This window comes from Corvus moneduloides, chromosome 3 (assembly GCF_009650955.1).
Source record: "Corvus moneduloides isolate bCorMon1 chromosome 3, bCorMon1.pri, whole genome shotgun sequence".
NCBI classification, from domain to species: domain Eukaryota; kingdom Metazoa; phylum Chordata; class Aves; order Passeriformes; family Corvidae; genus Corvus; species Corvus moneduloides.
In genome coordinates this window covers 102,558,066-102,581,655 of record NC_045478.1, presented here as the reverse complement: position 1 = coordinate 102,581,655, position 23,590 = coordinate 102,558,066, and the positions used below count along the sequence as shown (strand labels likewise).

The 23,590-nt window shown below is 37.1% G+C and overlaps 1 protein-coding gene across 7 annotated transcripts in view; it reads right to left on the bottom strand.

The window, feature by feature from the left end:
- Positions 1-23,590, bottom strand: part of MARK1 (microtubule affinity regulating kinase 1) — a 57,365-nt gene that overhangs the window by 13,708 nt on the left and 20,067 nt on the right. For 6 of the 7 annotated variants that reach the window (XM_032103042.1, XM_032103044.1, XM_032103040.1 and 3 more), the window contains exons 2-12: positions 20,785-20,988; positions 20,134-20,187; positions 13,933-13,981; positions 12,753-12,818; positions 11,730-11,800; positions 10,678-10,734; positions 6,632-6,868; positions 6,424-6,543; positions 2,256-2,355; positions 1,539-1,651; positions 171-324 (exon numbers count right to left, since the gene is read on the bottom strand). In XM_032103042.1, coding sequence (XP_031958933.1) covers positions 171-324; positions 1,539-1,651; positions 2,256-2,355; positions 6,424-6,543; positions 6,632-6,868; positions 10,678-10,734; positions 11,730-11,800; positions 12,753-12,818; positions 13,933-13,981; positions 20,134-20,187; positions 20,785-20,988 — 1,225 coding nt within the window. Of the gene's footprint in view, positions 1-170; positions 325-1,538; positions 1,652-2,255; positions 2,356-6,423; positions 6,544-6,631; positions 6,869-10,677; positions 10,735-11,729; positions 11,801-12,752; positions 12,819-13,377; positions 13,466-13,932; positions 13,982-20,133; positions 20,188-20,784; positions 20,989-23,590 lie in introns of those variants that run through there. The other variant, XM_032103047.1, reaches the window with a different exon arrangement.

The window sequence follows — 23,590 nt, the reverse complement described above, 5'->3', positions numbered from 1 at the left end:
GGTGCATGGATCCAGATTTACCACGGAAGCATTCATACAGAGACACATCACAGACAGCAGGACACATCACACACAGCAAATGCACGGAGTGGGGGCCCTGCCAGCTTCACAAAACACTGCCCATTCCCACTAAGCTGTGTCTAAGTTTCCTTGTTGGAACGTTATCCCACCATGATCACTGAACCGCCGCTGCTTCTGGTTGGTGGAGATGCTCCGCTGGACCTTCAGGTGAGCGGGGGACTGCACTGAGCTGTTGTTGAGGTCACTGCTGGGACGAGACCTTTGACCCAAGTTGCTGCTGGACAAGGAATCACCGGCTTCAAACTACAAGAAAAACAGGTTTTCAAATCATAAATGAAATTCAACACTACTGGTACTTTCATGGCATTACAAAGCAAAAAGTTCCAATCAAAGGCTTTTTTTTTAAAATTTAAAATTGCATCCAGAGTTGAATATTCTTCAAGATTAATTTTATCGCTTTATCTGTGTTTAATGTGCTTTAAAAACACATAGCTAAAGCTAAGTAGTTAATGAATGCTCAAAACAAAATTAGAAGAATCTTGACAGAAACAAAAACTGTGCTATTTTAAAACCTAAGCCACAGAATGGCTTTCCCTGCCTTTTTTATTTTAAAGCCCAGGAGCATTCATAGCTCCAGCACAATTTTAAAATGCATTGGACTGAGTCAGAAGGACTAAAAAAGCAAGTACTGACTAAAGGATTCTTTATGGCTTTCAAAACATCTTTATAAGGTCTGCAACTCAGGCACTGATTTGTTCATATCTAAGAAGCTTAAGTTCTATGTAAGAGCAGAGGAAAAGACAAAGATCCTCTTCCAAGCAATTTGAGCCAAAATGATTTTAGACAGATTCCCTCCATGCTCTACCATCACAAGGGAATTCTGGCTCAGAGATGTGAGAAAATTCACTCAAGGATGCACATATCAGATCTACACTTTCTTGGAATTGAAGGAACGCCAACAAAGCAGCAGGAAAAAATAATTTCAAAAAGAAAGCCTTGGTCTCTGATTTTTTGAAAAATCCATGTGGTCCTGAAAGATGTACAGATCCTTCTAAGTTCCAAAACAATCACAAGACTTTCTGCCACGAATTTATTAATGACTGCAATGCAGTAACTTATTAAATAATTAAATACACTATAAAACAGTATATAAGTGAGAAAGGATAAACACATTTCTGAGAAATAAAGGATGTCACATCTGAGTAGCCAGAAAAATAACTGCTACTAACTATTTCAGATTTTAACTGAAAATACATGACAAGAAGTAGTCATGGCACTTCAGATTAACAGCCAGCTTTTTAAAAAAGCAATTCAACATATTTACAAGCAAACACGAACATACTTAAGATTTATTTCTTCATATGGGAACTAACAAGATATCCAAGAAGATATGAAAAGGGAAACACATTAATAAGTTATCAAGCACATTAAAAAAAAAGTTACAAAATAATTAACAAAAACATCATTAAACTCAGCAACATATAAAGGCCAAAACAGGAAATGTAAGCAGCACTTACTTCAGGTGGTTTTCTACCTAGAAGCAGGTAAGTAGCCATGACTTCATCATACTTTTGGTTTACTAAAGATTCATGGATTTCTTCTCTTGAAAAGCCCATTGTGACCATAATGTCTAAAAGTAAAAAGAGCCAGATACATCAGCAGAATAAGTGTTTGGGTTTACTGACAACTTAAGAACAGTGAAAACAGAAAAACAGCTTTATAATTTAAAGTAACTAAGATTCAGCTCAAGCCATTGAGGTTTCTTTCCTGTGCAAAATAGAAAATGCTACAAACTCCTCTCTTTCATTGTTATTTTCATCATAAAAACTGCCAACTACATTATACAATTCTTAACTAACTTATACAATGTTCAATGTCAAACAAATAAATCACTGGCAAATAGAAACTATGAATAGCTACTGGGCCAAAACAGTAACTGCCACTAACCACAGCAGGCAAGAAGTGTTGCCCTCATAACAAAATCTGTCTCCTTCAGTCTGTTAAATTCTGTAGTTTTATTTGTCTTCTGCTGTGCTTGTAGATTGATGTCAGCTCAGTGAAGTCACAAAAGTAGTTATAAGGAGGCCATTGTAATGGAATTTCTCATTTAAATAAAAAGAATGTATTTTACTTGTATGATAAGATTGTAGGTCAAATTCAATACGAGTTTAGTTTGGCTTACAAGATAAAATTGCCTGTGTCCATCAGATGCAACATCCTTCTGAAGGTCTTACCTATTCTTTTGGCGTCATTGAAATCTGGTTCAGGCTCAGTATATGGCTTTAGTTCTTCTTCTTCGTGGCCAACATTCATCCACCGATCCTTCATGATTTGCTAAGGAAAGAAAAGAGCTTTAGGACAACATGCCATTTACCACACCCCTTTACATTTGTGTTAGCTTGTCTACTGAAAAACAATTTGAAGTTCATAATAATCTGAATGCTGCTCTTTCCCTCATACCTTTCCTCCTCACATCTTACTCTTCTTTTATCTTTCACATCCTTTTGTTTCCATAAGTTCATGCCTCCTATTTACCCTTCCCAACACAATCCCCGTGTCCCAAAATACCAGCAAAACTACTGGAAGTCTTTCATTTTGTACCCTTCACTTCCACTGTCTCCTTATCTCATTTTGCCCAATGACCAACACTCAAGCCCTACTCTTAGTTAACATCCTAAGATGGTACTGCAATACCAACTCTATCACAATAAAGAGCTCCTTCAAATAATAGCAAAGGACGTGTTAGAAACGAAGGAATATTTCAGCAATGTGCTGATGCTTCCTAAAGTCATTAGTTTGAAGATCATGATGCCAACTGGTCACTTTTTCCTATGGATCTTCTCACTGCACTTGACCTAAATATGTTCACAGTTTGGCTGGAGGGAGAAATGCCTCTAAACTCTCTCTATGCCATGCAGTTATTTACTTCAAAAATTTCTCCTGCCTTCTTTGGAAAATTTCCTTCTCTTGTGGCCTGGATCTTTTTATAGGCCTTCAAGATTGATTGTCTGGAATCCCTAACCATTACAGTTTCTCCTTAAGGGCATATTAAACAGCTAAAATAATTTTCTCTCCTACAGCAACAGGCACACATGTCTCTTCAGGGACAGATGCTAATACTGCTCACTACATGGACACAAGAATGAAACAAGTGCCAGCAAATCAAATTTCCCACAGCTTCCAAATATGCCTTGCAATCACCAAATTAAGTTACTTCTCACAAAGAGCCAAAGACTCAATTTTCCACTGATATAACCAAATTCTTTGTATGTAGTGCTGCTGCCAAATTACAGACCCCAATAGCTGTACCCCATGAGAACAATAGAGAACTTTGTGCTAATTAACATTTTGCTGACAATAACACTTAAGGATTTGATCTATGATGGGATTGATATTTTGGCTTTTGAGTGGGATAAAGAGGGAGGGATTGTGAACACATGCTATACTGCATTTCTGACACACAGAGCATGAGTCTACTTGACAACAGACTTGGGTTACATATTTGTAGCCTTGCAGGAACACAAGAGACTCCCCAAAGAGTACTATGCAGTCTCTGCAATCACAATTTTTTAAAGATACTGCTAAATAAATCAGAAGTTTAAGCACAATGAAGTGGATGCCAGAAATCACTAGTCAAATTCTACCTCCTTTTCTTGATCCTTCTTGAATTAACAGGCAAACCTGAAAATCCCCACCTAGTTTTTCACGTCTCTTCAGTAGGTAGATCTAGAGTTCAGTGTAATCCACTCTGTTTCAAGCTGTTAAATATCTACATTTTTGCTAGCTTCTGTCTTTTAAATACATGATCTCAGAAGCACACTGAGTTATTGTACAACTCTTAAACAGGCTCTTACAATCAAGCATTTTGAAGCAACACAAACAATCCAATTCCAGGATCAATACTACATTTGTTTAAGTTCTGCTGGGCTTTCAGTCAGCTGATTAAAGAGCAGCAGCCTTGGTCAGAATATTTAGAAATCTGACCCAAACTGTACTTCTTAAACATCAACCCAAACTAAATTTCAACCAACTAGACATTATTGATGAGTTTTCCCTCAGTTTTTAGGAAAGCTATCTAATAAAAATCTGGTCTGGCTCAAGTCCTGTCTGTGTCAAAATTATTTTATTACATTCTGTAAGCCTAAATCTGCTCTGGAGGAACTTCAGAGCAACACTGTGCAAAAGAATTAAAGACCGGGAGAGAGGGAAAGAGGAATTAGTTGAAATCCTGACAGTTAAGAGATCCACGTATTTTCTGACAGTACATTTTTCCCATCTCTTCCTGGGAATATTTACTGGTTTATAACAACATTCTCTTGTTTCCAGAACGTTTCTTCTCAGCTGCAACAATGAAAAAGTCTAGAAGAACCATTTTAATAAAGATTTGCCTGGTTCCTTACCACAGGACAAGTGCTAAGCCTAACCCATATGGTGCTGATCTTGTGTGGATCTCAGCTTTGATGCTGATGTCCCTGACAAACATCCTTTTGGATGGTCTGCCAAAAACATTCATGGGAACTGAGATGATGTATGGTTGGAACTGAGCAAATAATCAGAAGGCAAAGCACAAAAAAAATCCTCCCCATGTAAAATGACATCGTCCTCCCAGTTTTAGAAGCTTCCAATAAATTTATACTTTCATTCTAAACATGTATTTTTAGAAATGTTCAGACAAATTTCTTTCCAAATCACATACCACACTTTCAACAAATGTGATTTCAGGAATACTCCTTTTTAAAAAGATATTGTGATGTCTATTTCTCTCCCCCTCAGGTTAGCATACTGAAAAATGTCTGTTACCAGTATTTTGGAACTGGCTCAAGACCCTCGATCACAACATTTACTTGCTCTCTTCCACACAATCTGACAACCTTGTCCTTTCAGTGAGGCTGCTATCCAATACCTCTCTCCAGGGACAGGAAGGAGAGACCTGGACAACACTACAATGTCTAGAATGAAAGTGAAATTAGATTGGAAGAGAAACTGCTGAAAACCCAGAGGAAAATTCAATAAAAGAAAAAACTATTTCCCTAAAACCAAAACATGACACAGGTAAACAGTATTCTGTGAAGTGACTACGCTCTTACCGTTATGTCCTTTAGACAGTAATCACAGAGCATAATGAGCACATATCAGTAAAGGAGAAGCCATCATTCACCATTCTCATCAGCACAGACTTTATTCAACTTAAAACTATTTATAAAAAGTCATAAACCAGCATCAGCTTGGAATGAGCTGCATGCAGACAGAGCTCAGCAAGTGCATGCTTCTTTGCACAGGTACCATCCATGCCAGGAAGCATAAGTCATGCCACTACAAATAAAAAGCTGCTTAAATGGGATTTATTCTCTGGAACACCATCCACTGCTGCACAAGTATGTGTAGAAAGATGAAACAAAAGTCACTAGTGATTAATTCATGCAAATACTATTTTAGAAGTATTCTATTTGTCTTCTGCTCTACTTTCATCTCTTTGGTAAGTAGATGTTATTTTAAAAAATCCCTCCCTGTTAAAGAATTCACAAAAGAGAACCAAGCAGCTTTTGGAGTGAACTCTACACCAATTATTTGTTAAATATCAGCTATGCAGCAAATACAATTCAATCCATCAATCTCAAACAAAACAGCCCCTTTAAAAACACTGAACCTTTTAAACACCTTACAAGTTATGCACAGATATTCTCTCCATCCCATGAAAATAAAACCTAATTTACTAACAACAACAACAATCAGAACTCATTAGAAATCCTCAAAACAGATTTCACCTGAGGAACACATCAGGAATTTTTTTTTTTATATATAAAAACTTTCCAGCTACTCAGAAACAAAACTACCAGAAGAGGGAGAAGAAACGATTGAAGAGAAATAACTAGCCATTATTATCATATCATTCACAGAGTTCTTAGTGTTTACATGTTTTATGGCACTAATAAGACAAACAAAAAACTCCACAGTTTTCCATCAGTTACTCTTCTTGCAGTGATCATTTTTAAGAAGTCATGAAAACGGTAAGTCAAAAAAGCTTATGGTACTGCCTGCTGCTGGTCTTGTTTCTCCAAAAAAAACCTCCAGGAAGATATTTACAATCTTGTCCTGCTTTCCACAGGTTTTGAACTAGCTCCATTATCTGACTGAAACAAGTGGGAACAGTTTGCACTTTGAAATGCTCTTAATTTAGTTGTTAGTCAGCTGCAATTAAGGTTAGATTTTCATTGATTAACACTTTATTTTCAAGCTGCACTGTTTCTGGGGCATTTCCTCCTTTTTTTTTTTAACAAGACTTTTGGGCCCTTAAAACAGGAAGAAAGTATCCATCCTGAAAAATTTAGAATTCTCAAGCAACTCTTGTATTTTATTCTTTCTTAATCTGAACCCCCTTGTTTCAAAACCAAAATGACTTACTTCCAAGCTGCCTCGTTTGATTGGATTCAGTACTAGTAGCTTCTTCAGTAGATTTTCACAGTCTGTGGACATGTAGAATGGAATGCGGTACTTCCCCCTCAGTACTCGCTCCCTCAGTTCCTGTAAAATAAGAGTTTTAAAGGTGAGCTCCTGATGACACAGAAGATTGAAACCCAGCAAAAGCCAAGCTTTCATACTGTAACTGTACCTTTAGATTCTGCCCATCAAATGGCAGTGATCCGCTCACTAGTGTGTACAAAATCACCCCAAGGCTCCACACATCCACTTCAGGGCCATCATATTTCTTCCCTTGGAAAAGTTCAGGAGCCGCGTAAGGTGGGCTGCCACAAAACGTGTCCAGTTTATTACCAACCGTGAATTCGTTACTAAACCCAAAGTCGGCGATTTTAATGTTCATATCTGAATCAAGTAGAAGGTTTTCTGCCTAAGAGGAAAATGAAAGAGGAAGAGGACAATTTTTGTATCCAAGTATAAATACAAAAATAGTACAATGTATCATTCATCAATGAATACAAGTATTTTTTTCTAAAATGGTTCATTTTTTTCTAGAATGGTTCATTCTGCCTCTTTCTTGCAAAATAAAAGAACCTAATCCCCCCTAGTACATTACAAGTACTGAAAATCAGCAGTGTTTACTCAAGAAAATGAAACTGTTAAATGCAGCTAAACAAACTTAGAAGTCAGCTAGTGAATCAACTATGAACATTTTCTTTTCTGGAAGAAATAACTTCCTTCAGCTTTAGAATGAAGTAGCTAGACATCTCAGACAGCAGTTTCAGCTTGTGACAGGTTCATGCCAATTTCTCATGCCAAGGAGAGTAAATCTAATCCTAGACATCATCTATCATTTTGGTGGAGTAAATGTTAGCAGGAATTTAAGACTTTAGAATAAGATACCTTCTGCTTTTAAGATTAAATACTTCAAGGTACATGCTGTATCTTAGCGTTCTGTACCAAAAAATCCTGTCCCTTTTATTATTAGTGTTTGCTTCAGCAACAGCAACACCACGGTGTTAACACTTAAGTATTTAATTCTTTTCACACACAATGTCTTCTATACATCTACGATTAATGCCTGTGTATCAATCATGTGAATGCAATCCATCACACATACAGAGATGCAAGTGTACAGGTACCTGGACAGTCAGTGAACAGTACCTTATATTTAGTACCACAGGTAGGAAAGAAGATTAAAACGGTGAAGTTACAGAAATACTAATAAATTATTGGGGGAATAAAGTGATTTCTCAAAATGCAAGGATACTCTGCAAGGAGTGCAGCAGAACTGGGCAATGTTTATTTATCTAACTGGGTCTCAGCTCCTGATCTGAACATTAGCAACACAGAATAGCACCAAGCAGTGCAGGAATCCTACTTTTTCAACAGGAGGACAGATATTAACCAGAGTAGAGGGTTCACCTTATAGCCAAGCAATTTTATAGCAAACAGACATCTCTCATCACATGCTGTGCTCAGAATTGAGCCCAGAATATATAAAAATGTCTTAGCTCACAATCAGAGAAGCAGCAATCTAATTGTCAGCTGATTTGATTTAAAGGGTAAACACAATTTTATCTGGGTTTGTTTGGGTTTATTTTTAATAATTTCACTTACACTCAGTGAACAGAACAGGAGACAACGAACTACCAGTATATCAACCCAATAGCTGCACAACAGAATTTAGTCTTTATCAGGAGTTAAATACAGACCATTTTTACAAACTCTATCCTGGAAAATATTTTATTCTTCCAATTCATGACCTGTAATCCCAGCTGGTTCCAGCTGATGTGCCTGCAGACAGACTCACAGAGCTGTTTTCCAGATCTGACAGCCTTCTACACTACTGCACAAAGACTTCATTTTCCTTGTGGTGAAAACAGTACTGTCAGTGCAGCTGGTCTATGATTACAATAGCCCTCCTAGTTCAACAGTACTCTGCAACCCAAGTACCCCATGCTTTTAGGTTCCTTACTTCAAACAAAAACACCAGAAGACCTTTTTAACATGCCAAATAGAAAGACTATGCTCTTGTTGATTACACGTTCAGAGCAAAAAGTATGAACTGAAAAGATAAGTTCTGTGCATCACAGGATAAGCAAAGTTGGAATTGGTTATAGCCCCTTCTGCACAAGCTGTTTATAATCACAAAATTAAAAGGAGATAGTTTAAGTACCCATGGGCTTTGTGCTCCCTCCTCTTCTACCAGAATAGCCTGGACAAACCTGCATATTTTCTTACACATCTCCCCAGTTTAGTCTGAAATAACTTGTAAATGATAGAGTTTACCCTGTTATTAAAGCCAAAAAGTCTTATCAAAAATATCCAAAATGTGCTAAATCTCTGCCTTGTTGTGCTGCAATATCAATTGCTCAATGTGCTGATACCATGGAGAGTCAACAGAAGCAGATGAGAATGCAGACACCACTTTAAAGTTGCTTTTTCCTTATCTGCAGCTCCATGAGAAGAGTTTTAAAGGAGACAGAGATGTCACATCACTTGGAAAGAAGAGATGAAGAAAGAACGCCTCCTCAAAGCCACACATATAGCCTTTTTTCCTTTGGAAAATGTATTTTTCATTGGCTAGGCTGACTGGCTCTCAATCACACCTTGCTCTGAACTTTTCAAATGAGTCTAGTATAACTCCAGCCAAGAGAAGACAGAAAAAATCAAATAAAAGTTATTTCGGAGCCTGCCTGCCTGTCTTGCAAATAGGAAGGAGATCAGCAGCAGACTCCTCGTGGCAGGTAGTTCCTGTGTGAATGATGCAAAGTTGTTTTGCACAGGCTTGGGAGCATGGCCTGTGAGCTCTGCGTGCGCTACGGAACTAAGAAATGGAGGAGAGGTGGAGGCTCTAAGGAGCTCTGGGAGAAAGAGGAAGATGCAGGATGCTGAGTAACTGCAGGGGTTAATGCAGCAAGATTCAGTCACACAGCTGGGCTGAAGGAGCCAGAGCTAGATAAGCAGGAGGAGGTGGCTGGCTCCCTACTCCCAGCCAAGTGTGGGACTGAGAGAACCAGTGAAAGAGGCTTGTCCTGGCTGGCCAAGAGGTCACTGGGTGCAGCCTTCTGCAAAGCTGAACAGCAGTGGCTGCAGTAAGCTCCAGGGAGCTTGACAAAACATTCACAGGCTCCAAACCATCAGGCAAGATATGGAGGAGTTTTATTTAATCAAGAATTCAGTGAGATCTAACCCTTTCCTTCCTTGCATTCTGACTTCAGAGTGCTGGGCAGGCACCTCCACCACCAGATGACAACAGTCCCGGGGCAGGGACGACTCAGCAGAAAAGGATGTATTTATTATCCATCCTCATGTACACACGCAGGAGCTGGCAGATTGACAGGAAGCAGGGAATAGATTTGTAAGAATGAGGTTGAGAGAATGCTGCAGTGCATTGTCAGATAAGACAGAAGATACTGGTGAAAAAAAAAGCCTTAGGAATTATTTAACCTCAGCTTTTCACAAGTATTTAGATATATTAGTAAGAAAGAACCTACAACAGTGTTTTCTTTGTAAATGTACAGAGACATCAAAGCAACAGCACAAGACAGCTTTCAAGCAGGTGAAGATCTTGTCCAAGTCCCATGATACCTAAACCTGGCATGAAGACAACTTCAGGCTGAAGTCCTAGGCTGTACCTGCATTTGCTGAACTCTTAATATGGTCTGGTTGTTTACACAGATAGATTACTAAAAAGGATAAAAAAAAAAAAAAAAAAAAAAAAAAAAAAAAAAAAAAAGAAATTCAACTAACTTCTGTTTACCCTTAATTTCTTTTTCCTGCCCAAATTAAACACTAAACCAGAAACTCAAACAGATTAAAAACTTAACATATTTCTAATAGATCACTAAGGAAAGACTATTTTTTTAATATCCCTGCAATATACTTTAACTGAAAATATTTTAATTAAGTAGTACTGACTGGTATAAATTGATCTTCTGCAGTTTCACTGTGCTAGATACTAGCACGACAGCAGGTATAACTCTTTGGAGAGCATGTCTTTTTCTTAAAGCCAAAATTGGAATCAAAGTAACACATGTTCTATTCTTGTCTCTCCCCTGTTCCAAGAGGCAAGCTACATTATTTTTGTGCTTCAGGAAATTGAGAATAAAATACAAGTGATAGTTCCCTCGTTCACATGTTTGAGGCAGACACAGGCAGTGGAAAGGACTAATATACAGAATGAAATTAAGTCTGTATGATAGGGAGCAAAAAGTAAAATAAGTAATAACCTACCTTAAGATCACGATGAACTATGCATTTTTGATGACAGTACTGTACAGCAGATACAATCTGAAACACCAAGATGATCAGTGAAATATTTAATTTCAACTTCAGTATGAGTTTTTGCATATAATTTAATAATTTTCTTTCCTGATATGATTCACTAAAACATAAGAAATTAATAAATAAAGCGTTTATCTTAAAAAATATTCATCTAAGTTTCTTTCATTAAAGCTTAAATACTAAAACTGGAAAGTCCCTATAAGCAGCTCATTTTCCTACTAAAAAGAAGTTTAATACATACCCCTCGAGGTAATTGGAGAAACATTTTTTTAAACGACAATCACCGAATCGCAATAATTACTGAAAGGAAATCAATCCACCCTTCAACCCAGTAGCCAGACACATCGTCTCAGATTTTATCTTCTACAATATCAACTGCATATCTTTGCAGTTCATCCCTAGCAGAAAAATTCATTCAACATTTTCATGTCTTTCACATATACATCAAAAAACAAGTCTGAAACATCAAGTTAAGAGCAGTTTCTTTAAATGTTAATTATATAACTTAATTCTGAGAAACACCAAACTTGATATATGTATCTGATCAAAGCTTTTCCAAAACAATCACTAATACCAGGGTAAGAAAAGGATTAAGGTGAAAAATTCTGTAAAAAGAATAGAAAAGCCTATTACAGAATAGCCTTCCTACAAAACAGTGTGACATGAACACAGCAGTACCTGTCATCATATCAACAGCTCTAGATAGAACAGCTGTAAAATTCTAATATATGCAGAAAAGGATTTAAACCTGAAGTGAGTCACAATAAAAAAAGTGACTCTTAGAAACATTGACTAAAAGTAAATGTAAAACAATCTTACTATTTTTAGACAGTATATAGGAAGCAGACACTTATCTTCTGGGATTTTTTTTCCACTGTGGCTTCAATAAACACTATCAAAACAATTTTTTCTTTTTTTAAGTAAAAGAAGTTTGCTCACACTCATGTCTATCTGAAAACAACATAAACAGAAATAAAAGAATGAATATACTAATTCCATACCTGCCTGAATTTTGAACGAGCCTCTTTCTCTTTCATTCTTCCATGTGCAACTAGGTAGTCAAACACTTCTCCTGATCACGACAAGGACAAAACATTAGTATTAATTTTTTTGACTATCACACACAATCAAAACATGCTTGAGAGCAACACACACCCCATGCTCCCCCCTTCTTGAAGAGAAAGGAAATACAAGCAGCCAAGAAAAATTCCTTTTGACTTTTTGCATTGGATTTCATTCAGACAAATAATAACAAAGAAGTAAAAATGGAACCCTTCATACTAAGGCTTCTTCAATTTTTAAAATAAATTGACAACCACTGTGAAACACACAAAATCCATCATGAAAAATATTGATATTGTGTGTAAGACACACTAGGAATCAGGCAACTTATGCACTAGATTTGTTTTGCGCGTCTCTAGTGGCTTCACTTAACATTATTTATATTATTTCTGTTTATTCCTTCTTGTTCTCTTTCTGATAAAGCTGCTCAAATGCCTTTCAGATCCTCATCTTTGCACTGTCTGTCAGCAGCCTTTCCTAGCTGGTCACTGGCGCTGTGCTGGATTCTCTTCCCACATTCAAACCTTTCCCATTCAGATGCTAAGCAGTTTCTCAAGCAGGCACTCACTATCCCTCTCACTATGAGCCTGCTGGTTCCCCTTCCTGTGTTACTTATTCCCATCCCCGGATCTGCCTCTCCAAGTGCTTTGGCACACATTTGCAAGATAAAATGAGGCACCAGTGCTCGCCTAGATATAGCGGATAAATACCGAGTTGAGAGTTTTTGCCAGAATCAGTGCCAGATTATCTCCTGATACTGCAGCAGGAACCTCAGAATGGGAACTACCCTTCAGCACAAACCTAAGAGGTTACTTAACAGAATCAAGAAATCCTGCCCTGGGAGGTCTGCTGGGACTGCTCTGAAGGCCATATTGCAATAACCCATTAAATCCTTAAAGCGTTTCTAGGCATGTCACTAGCATTTCAGTTTATCCTTAACACGCATTTCAGAATCCACTTACCCCCACTGGCATATTCCATTACCAAATACAACGTCTTTTCAGTCTCAATAACTTCAAATAATTTTACTGCAAGAAAAATGAATGAGAGAGAGATTGCAGCCAGGAGTAAAAGCACAGCACAAACAAACAATTATACTCATGGAATGAGTATAATTTACGGCCAGTGATAACACTAGATCATACAGAGACCTTTAGGTTAGCATTCTTTTGAGGGGAAAAAAGACCAAAATTAATTTCTAAATCACAGTTGATAATAAAGCATATTAATTCACAATTTTCTCAGACGTTTATGCACACTGTACAAACAAGTTCATGCTGAAATTAGTGTTTAATTTGACGCAGACTTCTTTAAGATCATACAAACCTCCCCTGTTTTGCTAGTAAACTGCTCACAGTCAGAAATCTGAGATTCTGACCAACTAAAAACCAAGTGGATACCAGAAATGTTAGGTCTGACTTTCCTCAGATTGCAATATAACCACTCATTTAAAACAAACACACCCCCACCACCACCCCCATGAAAACAAAAAACAGCAGAAGCTATGAATGCTGAAAAAGCAGCAAACAATTTAAGGGATGAGAAGGGAGTGCCTAGCATGTAATAACTTGTACACCTCATCCATACCTTGTATGCAACAAGCCCTCTGGCCGATTCAGGACCATTAACTGTCTCTGGAACAAGACTGTCCAGCCCTCCTCAGCCAGAAGAATTGTCATCACAAAGTAGGGCCCTGAAGCTGTGGGGTAGGTGAAAGAACTAAAGCAGAAAGGGAAAATTACATACTTGGTAATTCTAATTTTCTGGAAATATCAGTCAGCAGGAGTCTTTCCTAGACTGAACTAATGGAGTTTTGGTACTCTCACCTAAAAAACTCATGCTTTTGGGTCTCAAGAATAATTTCAGTAGAAGAGGGGAGTTGGGGTACTTTATAGACCAGAGAGGTCACATCTCCTACTCTTTGTAAGGCTTTCCTGGACTGAGCAGTTTACCTCCTCTAAGCAAAATCCTTGGTGCAAACAGAGTCAATAAAGGAGGTGAGACAATGAAGCATTTACTGGATGCTTACTGTCCTATTATCTCCGAAAGAAGTTTAATAACAGTACATTCAAATACAGACAAATAGAGTAAAATGTAAACAGTATAACAGAAAAAAAGTCAGCAGAAATGCAGGGCTCCTACCAATATTGGGATGATTCAGTATCTTCATTATTCGTACTTCTCGAAACAACTGTCAAGGAAGCAGGACAATTTCCTTAGAATGTGTTTATTAGGGAAAAACTACACAAGATATATCCAAATTTAAATGTCAAAAAGAAAACAGAAAAGGCCACAGAAAGTAGAATTAGCATAAAATATAAATAAATATAGTGCAGTGAACTCCAGAAAACAATCTACATCTTATGCATTAAATAATTATAATCACTACAAATAACTACATACCAAAACCAGACTAATTACTAAGCTTTATGCAAACAAACACACTAAGTTGCACAGCCCTTTCTGGAGTCTCACATTGACCAAACCCCACAGATCATTCACACAAATTTTCACTCTCTTCTAATTTCTTTGGTGACTGGCAAGCTCAGCCAACTACCCCAAACACATCAAAACTGCAGGTGCAAGTACAAGGTGCAGCACTAGGGAAAAGTCACACACAGATGTTCAAATGGAATCAGATACCAGGAATTCTGACATCCTCCAAGTCCTGCTGCTCCACAGAGGTGAAGCAGGCAAGTTTGCTATTCCTACAACTACCAAATTTTACACTGGGCCACAAGCAGCAGTGATGCCCCCTCTGAATCACATAATTATAAACAACTGGACAAACGTAAAACCCTAACTATACATACTTCTGACAGATTTTTTTTTCTTTTTTTTAAACAAACAAGAGGTTATTGCTCTTAAATTTCTACCATGCATGCCTTTATTAATTAGAGGTAATCAAGACTAACCTAAGCGCTCAAAGGAAAGAAGGCAAATGAAAGAAATCAAAAATGACTATGTAGTTTGGTGCTGTGTACTTGAGGCTGACAATACTGATGGGCTTTCACTGTTTAAGTGAAGAGCATAGCCCCTATTTACTGAGCTGCATACTCTTTGGTCCCTTATTGGGCTAATGGAGGATATGAAAATAAATGAAGAAATGCTCACTCTTCAATGTAATGCTTAGATATTTTGGAAACATCTTAGCACTACAGTACTCCTTAGAGAGAAACTGGGCTCAACACATTATGTGTGTTGTTGTTTTGTTTGTCTGATGCCTCAGAGACATCTCACCCTCCATTTTCAAAATTAGTCCCATTTGATCAGATGCAACCCTTGCAAAAGGGTACAGTGATGCAAGCCAGAGACCAAACAGCTCCTCAAAGAGTAGCACTTTAGCACATATTTTACGCTGTTTCTAAAATTCTACGAGTTAAGACTACAGAGAAACATCTTACTGAAACTCAGCTTTTGATAAAGTACATTACTACAGCTCAAGTAATAATATTACAGTTCTATACTTGCATTAAGCATTTCAAGCTAGTTACTATGCCCTTGCCTTACAATCATCATTAAAACAATTTCAGAAGGAAGCAAAGACTACAGAAGCATTTCTCTGAGCAAATATGAACAGATGCAGTTTGCTTATGTCTAAAACACAAAACAAGGCTATGTAACATTATGCACCAGAATTAACTTCAGCAAATATCTTTTCCTCATAAAATCAGTCATTGCTAAGGAAAAACATCACAGCAGGAGATTCTTTGAGAATTTGTTGCTTTTCTAAGTATTTGAATTTGTTGCACAAGAATAGATTTCTCAGCTAAATCAATATAAAATAATCAGAAGCTAACAAATCTAATCCAATATATGGCACAGCATCAGAAGAGTGTCTAAGCAGGTATGTGGAAAATCAGTTCCTCCCAAAAGATTGGAAAGATATTTTGTAACTTAACGCTATTAATGCTGGTACAAGAGGTACAGCAATAAACACATACCTTCATAAGAAGGATTAAAATATGACTTCTATAGAGAATAATTTCAACCCTCACAATTTTATATTTAAGGTAAAGCACACAGGAATTGAAAAAAAAAAGCCCCAAGGTGTGAATTTTTCTATTCAATATTTTCACAAGACTTAGAAGTTTACTAATCGGTTTAAGATTCAAATTGATTTTACAGTGACATAAAATTTTGTTCCCCAAGTATTTCTGGATAAAAGCATTAACAGTATTCAAGGACATTATTTACATTGCAACTCTGCATTCCATGAAGCACTACTTTGAGATAAACCTCCCCCACCATGCTTTCCCCATGCAGAAGCATGCTGGTCATTAACACTTGCAATGCAAATAACCATGTATTTACAAATATAAACACCTTGTAACAATACCCACCACACCCCTCAATAACACCCAGGATACATCTCTTCCTTTGCATATAGAGGTATTTAAGCAAGAAGACCACAGTTATTCCCTACATAGCCAAGTTTGGTAAATTTATAAAAATCTGGAGAGAACAGTGGTATTCGTTCTTCTCTGAGGACAAGGCAACCTGCTGCAGGATTATGATCTATTTTACTGACAAAAAACAGCATTTTCAGAATTCAGACACACCTGTATTTTCCTGAGCAGCACCGTCCTGCTCTCTCAGAAGGTGTAAGTGCTCCCTGACTTTTCTCTCCTCACCCCACCACATATTTATAGGACCACCCTTGATTCTTGAAAAGTGCTGCCATTCAAAAAAAGCTCTTGAACAAGCATCTCCTTGTTGGAAAGGTGCTTCGCTTATAGAAAGGGACAACCAGCACCACACTCAGCTCCTCAAATTTGTAGTTAGGAAAAAGTGACAAGACTTGAAAAATTGTTTCCTGTGTTTCCAGCTTAATTTTTCAAGGCACAAACTGCAGAAAGCAAGGATCTGCCACACCATTAACAACATTTATACTTGCTGTCAGATTGATACCTATGTTTGAGATTTACTATTTTAAGTTACTAAAATCAAACTGAAAATCTTCAGTTAACCAAGGCTTTGTCTTGCTTTTAAAAATGTGCTTGAAAGCTGTTCTACTTTCTAAGTTGTTACTGAGAAGGGATGGGGCAAAAGAAGCACAGCTTTCAATAGGTAACATACTGAAATTGTTCCAAATCTTCTACTACTACTTTACTTCTGTTCTGCTTTTCTTAACAGAAGGAACTTAAGTTAGAGGCTCCAAGTATGTTTGAAAAATAAAAACCTTGCTGACACCTAAAAGGGGCATATCTGAAACACCATTTCCTAATTAAACCTATTAATGAAAAAAACAGCGCCTTCTGCTCCACCAGCAGTTCGCAGAAGAGCAAGAGAATGCTATTTCAGAAACATCCCTGGTGAAGCCAGTACAAGGCAAAACTTTCAATGTAGCAGATATGCAAAAAGTAGACCAGCTATTTTGATATAAATCTGTGTTATGACAAAACCCAAATACTTACACTTGGGAACAAACTACAATAGCAACAGTGGAAAAAGCTAAGTCAGTACCGTGTGTTACTATCAAGACAGCAAGTCAACAATAAAGCCAGCTCTGTTCTAAACAGATGCTCACTGAGTACAGTGGTAACCACACACTGAACAAACTGAAAACAAAATAAAAAGGCAGGACCCTTAATTCAACATTGGTTTTCTGTTTAAAGAAGCAGAGGTCCTAGAGTGAGAAATATAACGTAAGTTAAGATTATCACATTGCATGGACAAGAAAGCAAAGTTAAAAATTCACAAGGTCAACTTACTTAAGCAATCAAATGTTAGCCCATGACACAAGCTAAAGTAACTGTCTGAAGTACCCTATCCATACTACAAGGCATGAAAACCACTGGTGAGCAGCTAAGAGCTTTTATACCCATGACTAACTACAGACCCAGCTTGTATAACACTTCCAGCAAGCGAAGTATGCGCTTAAATATTTCTGTTTACAAAACAGAATGGTGCATGCGAAGCTATGATGACTCATTTCACTTAATTAGGTCAGTAGCAAGTACTGTAGCAAAACCAACTTGCACTTGGTATCCTTCAAACTGTGGTGAATGGAAAGGGGATGGTTTTGTCAATGACCCCATGCCCAAGATAAGAAATTTGTCTTGTTTGATTAATAATAATCAGTAGTGATTGAAGGTCTAAAAGTTTTGCTGAAGTGCATACAATTTATCAGCTTTGAAGTTCTAGAGACCATCCTCTTAACCATGAGAATTTAGATGGGTTCACACTCAGGAGCGGTATTTTTGTGCCAGTAACATACTCCACTTCCTCTATAAACCTTCATTAGATAAGTGCCCATTCCTATTAACACAATACTACTATCACTGCTTCCCATTCCCAACACTGCCTCTCTCTCAAGGAAAGAAATCCAACTACTGAACAGCCCTTTGTACAGTGTAAGCCTGATGACAAAGTTATAAAGCTTCATGTTGCAGTGATACTAAACAGTACATGAAGAATCAAAAACACAATGTAATAGCTCAGTGCAGAAAGAAAAAAAGGGTGACTGATTTCATAGAACAGAACAAGAATTTTTATTATTTTACTTACAATTCACAAATGACCCATTAAAATACTAACAGAAATTATCTTAAGTATGCTAATGAACGACCCTCTCACCCTTATTTGCTTTGTCTTTACAGTTGCTTCAGTGACTGTGCAAAAATTGTGTTAAAGTCTACTTAAGAGCTTTCAGGCAATCAATATTCATTCACTCAGTCACAGCTGAAGAAATATAAAGCTTCAAAACAAAGATTATTTTTTCTGAAAATCATAATCAATATTTTACAAACGAAAATATCATACCAACAAATTACCCCATTTTTCAGTGTGAGCAGAAGATGCATGGAATAAATATATTTAGAAGTTACTGAAGAATTAAATTCCTAAATTCAGTGGTTAAATTACTAAATTTAAACATCTATCCTTAGTTCTACTATCAGCTGCTTCTAACAGTACCTAATACTGTTTCTCTTGTTGCCAGCTTCCCACTCAAAAAAACAAATAATAACAGCAAAGACCTACTGCATGAGTAATTTATGTACTATTTGTGCAGTGTGACAACATCATTTGTATGCTATGAAAGTCTTATTTATACTTGGAATGGTTTATTGAATTATTATCAAGTATTTTTGTATGAAATACAACTTAACATTAAAACTATTGTCCTAAAACTGAGTTTTTCTTAGTTTTCCAGAAACATACTTTAGCTTCTCATTGCTCAACAATGAGACAAACTCACCCAGCTCTTCAAGTGTCAACACCAAGCTAGGTGGAAAATAAGCTACGTGAGCAGCACAGGATTTCCACAATATGCTCTGTCACACGCTGCCTTCTAGCTCAAATATTAGCAAAGAGATTTGCTTAATATAGGATATAGGATTTAACAGCAAAGCTTCTGCATGGACTGCACAGCAGGTTAGATTAAAAACCCAGAAGAACCCACACTTACAAGTACTACAAAGGAGACATTAAAGCAAATAAATCAAAGTATAAAAGAAATAAAAGGAAAAAGAAATTAAAGCAAAGCTGTTTATAACTCCCCATAACCAAAGTGACACAATAAAATGAATGTAACAGCAGCCAGAGATAAAAGAACAGCAATAAGCCCTGGCCTCTTTCACTCATTTCTACAGCTACAGACAGCAGCAGTCCAGTACTTCTAAACAAAAAAAACCCCAAATTTTTATAATGGGTGTCCTTCAGTAGGACAGTACAACATTTCTGTGTTTCAGCCACAACAAAACATACGCAGAGTTAAATAGTAAAAATCCAAACCGAACAAAAATCCCCAGGGTTTTGATAAAACACTTATCACAATCATTATGAAGGACTGCTGAATTTCTATCTACAGGCATAAACAAGGCTGTTCTGATTATATTCACTCATTTTGTCAATTCTATGCACAAAAAGTAATTGCCACAGGTCCCTTGAGTTCAGCAAATATCTTTAAAAGTTGAAAGAGTATAAAGACAAATGTAGAAAAACCCATTAAAGCAATAAGAGTTGGTACTCTAAGTCCACAAAAAACCAATTACTACATTAAAGAAAAAATCCAAGAAAAATACCATCCTTTACAGCACTACATCTTGGTTTAGCATGTAGACAAATTGTTTGTGCACCTAATTGGAAATAAATTTACTGTTGACAAAGAGAAAAGCTAGAAGAGGAAGAAAGAGCAAAACAGCTGTGCTCAGATAGGAACCACATGGAGTCACTGCCCTCAGACACACGGATGTGCACATTATAGCAGGGAGACCACACTCTCCCAAGGTCACACACAAAAATGTTGTTTAGCAAGATAAGGGGATCAAGTATTTTTGTCAAGTAAAGGATCACAGTTCAACTGTTTACAGAATTCCAGATGTTATGGTCTATTCTTACCTTTTGCAGACTAGTAGGATTTAGCTGGGTTTTATCTATTATTTTCACAGCAACCTTGGGAAAAAAACAAACAACTATGAATTACTAAACTCAGAAGAAGGTTTGAACAAAAATATATTGCACCTCTGTGAGCAAGAGCATAGATGCACCTCTCAAACACGCATGTGTGTCTACTTCTATACATTTCATCAAGCAAAATTCTCTAACCTATTAGGATTTACCAGCAGGAGCTTGGAACTTTGCCACCAAGGAATCAGTTATAAACTTATGTCTGTGTTTGGACTGAACATTGTTATCTTGTCCACTGTTATCTTGTCCAGGCCCTCCAAACACAAGATTTATCTATTAATAGATCACCAATATCAATGAAATCGATCAATACGTTTCTCTTCAGTTTTAGAAATGCTTGGGGATGAACAGATGCCTTTCCAGCCCCAAAATACCCTTTGATGCGCAACAAACATTTTGACCCTTTCACCAAGAAGCTACATTTTAAAAAGGGGGTGGGTGGGTGGTTAGATGGAAACTCAGGCATGTCAGGTAACTTCTTCTATATCCTGAAACAGCCTCTAGAAGAAATACTTATTATAAAGATAGCCAAAGAGAACATAAACCAGACTGTCAGCCTTTTTGTTTTTTTCCAAGGCTTACCTCTCTTCCAGTAAGCACATGCCTTGCCAGTTTCACTTTGGCAAAATTTCCTTTTCCTATTGTTTTCAGTAAACGATAATTTCCAATGTGAGGATGCTCTTCATTTGTAGATGTGATGGAGTTCCTACATCGGGGGATGTTTTGTCTGCTACTTGACTTGATAGGCTGGATGTGTGGTTCAGTGTATCCATCCACAGAGGTGTGCTGCAAGGCAGATGAAATAGTTGGGAATTTAGCTACTTGGATTTTAGACAATTGCAACAGAATAGACTACAAGCATAAAAAGATGTAAAGGAGAGTCATTTATTTAACTTTTACAATATCACTGGTAACTCTGGATGGCAACCTAAGGAGAAAATGCTGCCTTTGGGCAGAGTTCGATACATGTGTCATGAAAAAGAGTCTATAGAAAGATTTTACTAGCTCCAAAAGCAAAACTAGACACCTAGGCAGTAATCTACAAACCATTACAGACTTTTTTAAACTTGCCAAGCCACAAAGTATAGCACTATGTTGCAGATATATTTGTCTGACCATAATCAAAGTTAGTCTTTTAAAAACACGCCGTACAAAACATACTTGTACCTTGGCATATTTGGAAACAAGGTTTCACTCTATTTTTTTCTTAACTTTCTTAAGTCAAATGACATTACCAACATTTTTTTTCAAGTAAGCTTTGCTCCCCAAACACGTTTGCATCTTTTTTAAGTTCTTATTCAAGTAGCAAACAATCTACGCCTTTATTTAAAAATAACTATTCTTTAAAACTCCATGAGATCGCATAAAATATTTTAAATCTCAAAAGTCTGAAGAACTAAAAGGAAGTTATTTTTAATGCATGCCAACACATCATCCCACATTAAATGTTAGTCACTGAAATCTGCAGTGCTTCTGTACTCTAACTTCCAAGTATATAAGGGGCAAGTTACAGATGGGGCTTGGAATTGTTCCAAGGAGAAACCAAAGTAATGAAAAATGTCAAAGGAGTGTTAAGTGTTTCAGTATTTCAAATACTTTCTAAGAGGGGCAGATGGGTACAAATGTTTAACAGGTAAAATTTAGCTTCTCATCTTTTAAGTTACAGATTTTGAAGGCTGGCAAATACTGGAAGTAGAAAGAGTGTCTTCCCAGAGCAGTTTTTAGATTTTGTAGCAGAAAGGCATGCTTACTCCCAGCTAAGCATAAAGCACCAACAGACACCTGAGTATTTCCCCATTACTGATTGCCTCAATTAGAGAGTGGATATCTTTGTAGAGAGCACTAAACAGCCTGTTTCTAGATCCTTGACCTTAAGCTGAGAGCAGAGTCTGAGGGTAGCTGGACTTTTACTGCTTCTTCCAATACCCAACCTAACGCTGGGCTGTGCACAACCCAGAACTGAAAGCAGTAACTTCAGTTTCAGTGTGCATTTGTTAGAGACTGAAGTCAATCCCCTCCTATAAACACTCAGGCTTACAGACAGTCCCACTGAACCAGGGAAGATTATTTCAGGACATAAGTGGTGGCAGTAGCGGAATTGGGAAAAGTAGCAAACAGCTGCAACACAACCGGAAAAAACAAGGAGTATACCTCATCCAGAATGTTCTTCCCAAATGTAGCACAACCCTGCTTACATCACCTCCAGCACTATTAATTATTTACTATGGCCAAGAGAACAGCCCTAAATATAATTTTGTTTGTCTTTTCATTGCATGAATCCTTCTGCAAAATACTACTGTACTCCCACTGCTAAACTGTTTTCCAAATTACTGGAGAACCAAGCAAGCCAAGCATGTTTAGATTCTGTATATCAGAAAACTTATTCAGCTGTGAAATAACATACTAGTAATAATATTTATTCTTTAGAAGCACATCATTAAAATATTTTCTGTGGACTTTGAAAGAGAAGATCAGAAAGACAGCTCCAGGCAAAAAAGCTTTGAAGGAATTCAGCACTGGACACTAGTCCCGCATGTGATAAACCACAGCCCAAAGAAAAGCCTCCCCTAAAAAAAACACCCTGCAAAATCAGTATCTGTATGGTGCTAACAAAGAATGTTTCAGCTGTACCTAGAACCTCATCCAGGCCTACAGCATTGTGCCATACAAACAAGTTTTAAGCGTCTTTGAGCCTCTTTACTCACTGAATTCGATCTTCACTACAGGAAAATACACTGCCTACCAGAAGCATTAGCAATCCTAACATCAATTGCCAATTTCATATGTTTCACAGGATTAGCCTACTCCCAGCAGTCACCTGAAGGGATCTCTTAGATAAACAGTTAGATAGACTTAACCAATGCCATGGGCAAAAAGTAAGATGCCTTCACAAGACAGATCATTTTAATGCAGACTTAACAGGGAAAACATTTTTTCATCAAAATGACAGTACCAAACCTGAAGAGGAATAAAAAAGTAACAAGGTTCATGGTCATGATGATTCTGGATTTTGGTCTTTTTGTGACAGAAAATCTAAGCCACTCTGGATGGCTCCTAATTATTCCTTCTCAAACAGATTATCTTCAGTCAACCAACGATTCTCTCCAGCTATGCCCAAGGATGACAGAAATCATGCATAAAGCAGGTCAAATTTCCTAGTTTGTGAGCCACACAAATAAATACATACAACTTCTGAATTTGAACAGCACTGAATGAAATTCAAATCATTCTTGCAATAGGGCTCTTTTCGGCACATAAACTTGCTATTGTTGGAAAGTAAAGAGGAATTAAAAGTAGAAACTTATCAACTTTCAGAAATCAACATTCAATGAAATTGAAAGAAAATATTAAGAAGTTGAAAAAAAAATTAAAATCAAGGTTAAATAAC